This window comes from Ursus americanus, chromosome 18 (genome assembly GCF_024610735.1).
Source record: "Ursus americanus isolate L20-20 chromosome 18, mUrsAme1.1.p, whole genome shotgun sequence".
Taxonomy (NCBI): Eukaryota; Metazoa; Chordata; class Mammalia; order Carnivora; family Ursidae; genus Ursus; species Ursus americanus.
Window position 1 is genome coordinate 20709599 of NC_142144.1, and position 8114 is coordinate 20717712.

General features: G+C 40.4%; 1 protein-coding gene across 1 annotated transcript in view; it reads right to left on the reverse strand.

Annotated features, from left to right (window-relative positions):
- The window catches only part of HSDL2 (hydroxysteroid dehydrogenase like 2), a 52471-nt gene extending 44453 nt beyond the window's left edge, over positions 1–8018 (reverse strand). Inside the window, exons 1-2 of the mRNA XM_045814818.2 lie at positions 7868–8018; positions 614–777 (exon numbers count right to left, since the gene is read on the reverse strand). Of these exons, the coding sequence (XP_045670774.1) occupies positions 614–777; positions 7868–7884 (181 nt within the window). The 5' untranslated portion in view covers positions 7885–8018. The remainder of the gene's footprint in view (positions 1–613; positions 778–7867) is intronic.
- Positions 8019–8114: the final 96 nt, after the last annotated feature.

Below are 8114 nucleotides of genomic sequence, written 5' to 3' on the forward strand. Positions count from 1 at the left end.
ATGCTCTGCCAGTTGTTTAATTCGTTTAATTTTTCTACCTCCAATCCTGTTTTTGGATGGTGTGTATTTTAAAACAAATCTCAGGCATCATCTCATTCATAAATACCTCATGTGTCCCCCTAACACAACCACAATGCTATTAACGTCACTAACAAAACTATCAATATCCACTGAAGTTGAATTTTAGTCCTCCCTCCTGATACTGTGCCTAGCGCAATGCCTTGAATAGAAGCACTTGATAATTATTTGTGAACTGAAAGGGCTAGGATAATGAGTTTCAAATGGCACAAAGAATAAATAACATGGAAAACTTTCTCAAAGTATTAAAATCATCCACCTCTCACTTCCACTCCCCTATTCTCTGCACAGATCCAAGAACCATTGCCCTCAAGAGACACGATTTTTAAGGGGAGTCTCTCATATCATATGAAAGTGCTAGGAAAAAAACAGTTCCTGAATCACTACCCTAAGGTGACACAATATTTCTTTAACCAAATAAAATTATTTTTAGAGTAGATTCCAAATAGCTATAATTAAACTCTCCAGCAAACTCTCTATGTATTGAAACCATGGTTAGAACATTTTATGAAATGGCACTGTCCCATCCACTCACTCTCTTCAGCAGCAGTAAAGATTGTGCCTGGAAGTTTGGGGTTTACATGGGTGGTCTTCGCAGCAATGACAATGTTTGCTCCATCCTTTGCTGCTTTCAATGCAATAGCTTTGCCAATGCCACGGCTTGCACCTGTGATAAAAACTGTACATCCTGCTAGCCTCCTACAACAGAACAAATAATGACTTCATAAGAAAACTCAATGTTCTATTTACTCATTAGTAAGAGCAACTTCTGCATATTTTCACAATATGTATGTTTCTCCTCTAAAACTTTCTCTAGGGACACCTGGGTGGCTCAGTCAGTTAAGCGTCTGCCTTCGGCTCAGGTCATGATCCTGGGGTCCTGGGATGAGTCCCACATCGGGCTCCCTGCTCAGGAGGGAGTCTGCTTCTCCCTTTGCCACTCCCCCTGCTCATGCTCTCACTCTCTCTCTCTCTCTCTCTCTCTCTGACAAATAAATAAAATCTTAAAAACAAAAAACAAACAAACAAAAACCTTCCTCTAAACCGGGGTGCCTGGGTGACTCAGTCAGTTGAGCGTCTGCCTTCAGCTTGTGTCGTGGTCTCAGGGTCCTGGGATCGAGCCCTACAATGGGCTACCTACTTGGCAGGGAGTCTGCTTATCCCTCTCCCTCTGCTCTGCACTCCCCACCCCTTGCTTGTGCTCTCTCTCAAAAAAATAAATAAAATCTTAAAAAAAAACAAAAAACTTTCTGTAAACCTTCTTCCCTCCCTAATAGCTAATAGCTCTGTGATACTGCCACTGCACAATGATTTATAAATTATTACAACTGCAGGGGCACGTGGGTGGCTCAGTCGGTAGGGCGTCTGCCTTCAAGCTCTGCATCAGGCTCCCGGCTCGTGAGGAAGTCTGCTTCTCCCTCTCCCACTCCCCTTGCTTGTGTTCCCTCTCTCACTGTCTCTCTGTGTCAAATAAATAAAATATTTTAAATACATACATACATACATACAACTGCAGTTGGCCAGTCTTGCTGTGGTTAACAAAATCTGCCGGATAAGAAGTAAACCTTTTTTTTTTTTAAGATTTTATTCATTTATTTGAAAGACGGAGAGTGAGTGAGAGAAAAAGTATGAGCAGGGGGAGGGGGAGAAGCTGACTCCCTCACCAAGCAGGGAGCCCGACATGGGATCATGGCCTGAGCCGAAGGCAGTCACTTAACTCACTGAGCCACCCAGGCGCCCCCAGGTAAAAAGTAAATCTTAATGAGAAATGAGGAATAACCTATATACACATGTATTTTTTCCCCACAGAAAAAGTGTTAACAAAGCTTTTTGAGTGATTATGAATAAATTTTATCATATTCTTTATATCTTTCAGGCTTTTTCAAATTTTCTACAATGAATACATACCACTTAAAAGAAATCATCTAAAAGCAAATAATTGTATAACAGATGCTTACCATTGCTCACAATAGCCAGATCAAAAAAAATGTAAATGTTTATCAACTGATGAGTGGATAAATAAATTGCAGTATATCCATACAGTGAAATACATTCAACAATAAAAAGGAAGGAAGTATTGATCCATGCTACATGGATGAACCTTGAAGACATTATGCTAAGTGAATGAAGCCAGTCACAAAGGACCGTACATTGTATGACTGCATTTATATGAAATGTCCAGAATAGGCAAATCGTTGAGACACAAGGATAGTGGTTGCCTAGGACTGGGGGTGCAAGGGTTGGAGTTGATAGCTAAGAGGTATGGGGTCTCTTTTGAAGATGATGAAAAGGTTTCAAAATTGATTGTGGTGGGGTGCCTGAGTGGCTCAGTCGGTTAAGCATGTGACTTCTCATCTCAGCTCAGGTCTTGATCTCAGGGTTGGGAGTTCAAGCCCCATACTGGGCTGCCTGCTGCACGTGGAGCCTACTTTTAAAAAAAAGCTTGTCTAAGGAGAAGAATAAAGAGAATACAATGAAAGTGACAATGGCAAGAAGAAAAGGGGACAGTAACCAGATAAACGGTCTCTGCCAAGACCTATAGGATTTACGCTCCAGAAAAGGTCAGAGGTAAATATGGGGAAAGATTTTAAAGTAAGAAATAATTGTTTTGGTAGTAAAGAAGGTGAGTGGAGAAGAGGGAAAGAGAAACAGAATATTACCAATACTCCAGAAGCCACCAGCCTATTCCTCTAATTCTATCCTCCTCCTTCCTCTCCTACCCCACAAAGTAACAACTAGTTTACACATGATTACTCATTCCCCTGTTTTTCACTATTCCTAATACCAACACATCAATGCCTAAACCAAGGGCCAAATCTGACCCTCCATCTGTTTGTGTATGGTCCTAAAGCTAAGAATCGTTTACAGATGAACATTTATGATCAATTTGATGATAGGGAACACTAATTTTTTTTTAAAGATTTTATTTATTTATTTAACAGAGAGGCAGACAGAGAGTACAAGTAGGCAGAGTGGCAGCAGAGGGAGAAGCAAGCTCTCCGCTGAGCAGAGAGCCCAACATGGGGCACGATCCCAGGATTATGACCTGAGCCGAAGGCAGACCCAGAACCGACTGAGCCACCCAGTCGCCCCAAGAACACTAACTCTGAAACCCAGTGAAGCCAAACATTACCTCCGTGTTGTGTAATGAATTGATCTAACAAAAGGATATGCTGAAGTCCTAACCTCTAGTACCTCAGAATGTGACCTTATTTGGAAGCAGGATTGTTGCAGCTGTCATTAGATAAGAGGAGGTCATATCGGAGTCGGGTGGGCCCTGAATCCAAAATGACTGGAAATGAGGAGGGAAGACTACCATGAAGACCCACATACAAGAACATCGTGTGATGACAGAGGCAGAGGTGGGGGTGATGCAAGCTAAGAATGCCAAGGATTGCCGGCTGTCACCAGAAGCTCTCTCACACTGTGGAAGAGGCAAGGAAGAATTCTACCCAGAATTTCAGAGGGAGAACGGCCCAGCTGATGCCTTGATTTTAGACACCTAGCCTCCAGAACTGTGAGAGAATTAATTTATTTGCAGCCGCTCGATTTATGGTACTTTGTTATGGCAGCCCTAGGAAACTAATAAACACTCTCCCCCCAAAAGAATTTCATTCTTCTTATTGTATTGCCAAAAAAATTGTATTTATTTTGAATTTCACTCATAAAAAAATATTGTGGAAATTGGTTTCTCTCTTGTTATACATATGTCTCAGGTACATGCATACCCTTATTCATATATATGATGTTATATATACATGTCATGCCTACATACTACCTCCAATTTTGCCTCCCGCCCATGAAGCCTTAAATATTTACTATCTGGCCCTTTACAGGAAAAGCTTGCCCGGGGTGCTTGGCTGGTTCAACAGGAGAGCATGCAACTCTTGATCTTGGGGTCGGGAGTTCAAGCCTCATATTGGGCATAGAAATTACTTAAAAAAAAAAGTTTGCCTAACCAAAGTCTAAACAATACAGTTTAATTTTTGCTTAAATTTGAACTTTAATAATGGATTCACACAGTATGTTACTGTATGATTTGCTTCTTTCACAAAATATTGTGTGGCGATTTATCCATGTTGGTGCAGACAGCTACACTTATTTTAATTAATATGTATTATCTGCATATGAACATACTATGAATGATTTATTCATTCTACTATTTATAGATTTGGGTGATGGTTTCCAGTTTTCCTTTTTTTTTTTTTTTAAGATTTTACTTATTTATTTGAGATAAAGTGAGAGAGAGAGCACGAGCAGGGGGAAGGAACAGAGGAAGAGGGAGAAGCTGAGTCCCTGCTGAGTAAGGAGCCCAACATGGGCTCAATCCCAGGACCCTGGGATCAGGACCTGAGCTGAATGTAGACACTTAATCGACTGAGCCACCCAGATGCCCTGTTTTTGTTTTTTGTTTTTAAATAAGATTTTATTAAATCTCTTTAAAAATTATTTGAATTATTTTTTTCTCTGTATATTTGAGATAAACTGGATACATAGTTAAGTTTCTTTGTTAATGTCTGCATTCTATATTAGTTTATCTCTTTTCTCTCATCTTTAGTGAAGGATGTTATAAAACATGTACATGGTTTAAAAGTTACAACCTTGTAAATATGTACAAAGAAGTTCAATCTCTTACCTGTAGTTACCAGCTTCAATTATTTCTGGCTTATCTTTCTTGTAGTTTTTTTTTTTTTTTCAAAAATACACGAATATACACACATATATACAAAAACACATCGTGTGTATGTGTGGGTAATTTTCCTTTCTTCTTTTATATAAAAGGTAGTATACACATAGACTATTAAAATGATTTTTTTCAATGTAAGTATTGAGATGAAAATGTCTCAACTATTGCTTTAAAAGCCTCATCCTTTTGCCTTTGGTGTAGTTGGATTGATTCCCAGTAGGATAAAGGACACTCTTCTCCTCACAAACAGTTTCAGGCATTGGCAAAAAGAAAGGCAAAGAGAGTTCTTCCTCTTAACCTGAAGCCGTGGGCTGTACTACTAAGGACCCCCCTCCAGCTCAAAAGTGTTAGAGCCATAGGAGGCAAGCAAGCAAGAATCCAAATTTGTCAGTACCACTGGTGGACAGCTAAACTTGCTAATGTAGAGTTAATCTATACAACTTACCAAATTTGGCTGGCAGCCCAAAATCAGAGTAAATGTGATGAAATTTTTGTTGTTTTTAAAAAGAAAAGCAATCACTTTTAAGAAAAACTATACAAGCTACTCTGAAGTTCATTAGGAAAAATAAACATCCAAGAATAACTAGGAAAATTCTGAAAAAAATTCCAAATGAGGCAGAAACTCGCCTTCCCAGATATTTAAACATTTTATAAAACTACAGCAATTAAAATAGTTTGGTACTGGTGCATGAATAGACAGACTAAGGTAATAAAATAGAAAATCCAGAAACAGGGGCGCCTGGGTGGCTCAGTCGTTAAGCGTCTGCCTTCGGCTCAGGGCGTGATCCCGGTGTTCTGGGATCGAGCCCCACATCAGGTTCCTCCGCTGGAAGCCTGCTTCTTCCTCTCCCACTCCCCCTGCTTGTGTTCCCTCTCTCGCTGGCTGTCTCTCTCTCTGTCTCTGTCAAATGAATAAATAAAATCTTTAAAAAAAAAAAAATCCAGAAACAGACCCCTATCATACAAGTTTTCGGTTATATGATAGAGGTGGAATTTCTAACAGAAAGATACATTAACTAGTCAGTCAACAGTACTGGTACAACTGTACAGCCAGCCATCTGAACCAAAATGAAGAGGGCTTCCTAACTCACTTCCTATGTCAAAATACTAAGCAAAATAGTATTTCACCTCAGGTGGATGAAAATCTGAGTAAAAAAATAAAAGTAATAAAAATAATAAAAATACTAGAAGAATACTTACCAATTCAAAAGAAAATTCTACTTTTAAATGGCCCTATAGGTTTGTCACAAAACCACACAAGCCTTAAAAGACTAACTCTGACTCAATAAAAACATGTTTCTGCATGATAAACAAACAGTATAGTCAAAATCAAGGCACAGTGAAAAAAGAATTCAAAAATATTTGTAACACATATGATATACAACATTTTTTTTTCAAACGGAGCTCTAAGAGATCACGCAAAACCTAATTGTGCAAACCAGGCAAAGAAAAAGATACACAGATGGCTTTAAACCAGAATTACTCAATCTATACTTGTTGACATTTTAGACAAGATAATTCTGTTGTTGTAAGGGATTATGCCATGCACTGCAGGACATTTACCAATATTCCTGAACTCTAAAGATGCACATACCCCTATGCATACACAATTATGACAACCAAAAATGTCCCCAGATATTGCCAAAAGTCCTGTAAGGGTCAACATTGCTCCTTGATGTGACTACTTTAAACATATAAAAAGACCCCCATCTTCACTCATGATGCAAAATTTAACTGTAATGAAGTGCCTTTTTTTCAATAGGTTTTTATTATCAAAACAAATATTTTTATTATCAAACATTTTGTTGTTTGGCAACGTGTGGGATTAGGAAATCTCATTCAATCTTTTGGGTGTGCAACCTCTTTGGAGCACCAAGGATATTAGCCGTCAAAGTATAAAGTGCATATACTTTTTCATACAGGAACTTCGCCTCTAGGAATCTATCATACAGATACACTCAAATATGTGCAAACAGAGGATACAAGGTTAATCACTGCAGCAAATATGCAGTAACAAAAAACTAGAAATGATCTGGTATCCAAGATAGGGCACTGGTTAGACAAATTACAGTACATCAATAGAATACCATGTAAACACTAAAAGAGAAGATCTGCATATACATACCTAAAATACATGCGTGTCCCAAGACATATTAGTAAAAATAAAAAGGCCAGAAGGGAGTGTGCTATTTTTTAAAAAGTGGTCTGTGTGTGTCTGTGTCTGTGTGTTTAGGGTGGTGCACAAATGTTTATAAATGCACAGACTACCTCTGGAAACATACAAGATAGTAACTGGGAAACTGAATGTTAAGGATGGGGAAACCCACTTTTTACCTTACAACCTTTTGAGCTTTTTTAAGTCTTTTGGCCATGTGCCTGTATGTTTCAAGCAAATTATAAAACAGACAAGTCACTCTGCTCAAGACATCTACACTTTATAGATGTAATGGGAAGGGAGGAGAGAGGGTGTTGTTTGAAGTGTACAGTTTCTTTTGCAAGTTGAAAAAGTTCTGGAGAATGGTTGCAGGCAATGTGAATATACTGTACACTTAAAAAACGGTTAAGATGGTAGATGCTGCTACGTATATTTTACCAATATTTAAAAAAAATTTTTAAGTGAACCGCCCCCGGGAAAAGGTACCAATATTTAAGATTAATTTGTTACTAATTTGAAAATCAAGTTTTAAACACCCCATTATTATTTCATTATTTCGAAACTGAGCGTTCGGAAAAAGTGAAGAATCATTAGAGGTACAGTGACCTTTCACCCAGAACGTGCAAACCTTCAGCAAAACACGCGAAAACCCAAGGTATGGCCCGTCCCGCGAGCTGCGGGGTCATCTACTTTGGATCCTTTACTTGTGCAAGAGATTTGCACGTGGCTGCCACCGTGAGGTACACAACTCTGGGTTACTTTCACGCGTCACCGCGGATTCCAGAAACACTGCGTCCAGCGTGGACCAGCACTCCAGAGCGCGCCCTCCCACCGCCGGGGCCGCGACCCCGCGAGCTACCCACAGTAGCCCCACCTAGCCGCGCACTCCGCCCGGCCGCGTCTTCCCCCAATCCCCTCCCCACCCCGCGACGCCCCCAGCCCCTTACCCGGTGTTGGGTAACATGATTTTCTTAGAGCAGAGGCTGCGGCGACAGCAGCGGTAGCGACCTTATAGTGAAAGGCGGGGCTTCTCTCCTCATTTAGCCCAGTCCCCCGACGCTCCACCCCCCCCGGCCGCCTGCGGGGAAAGGGCGTTGGAAGTAGTGGCAGATCTCTGAGTGCGCCTGCGCACGCAGTACGCCTCCCGGCGCTCTGCGCTAGCTTCCACCTTCCCCGGCCTGGCCCCAGGAAACC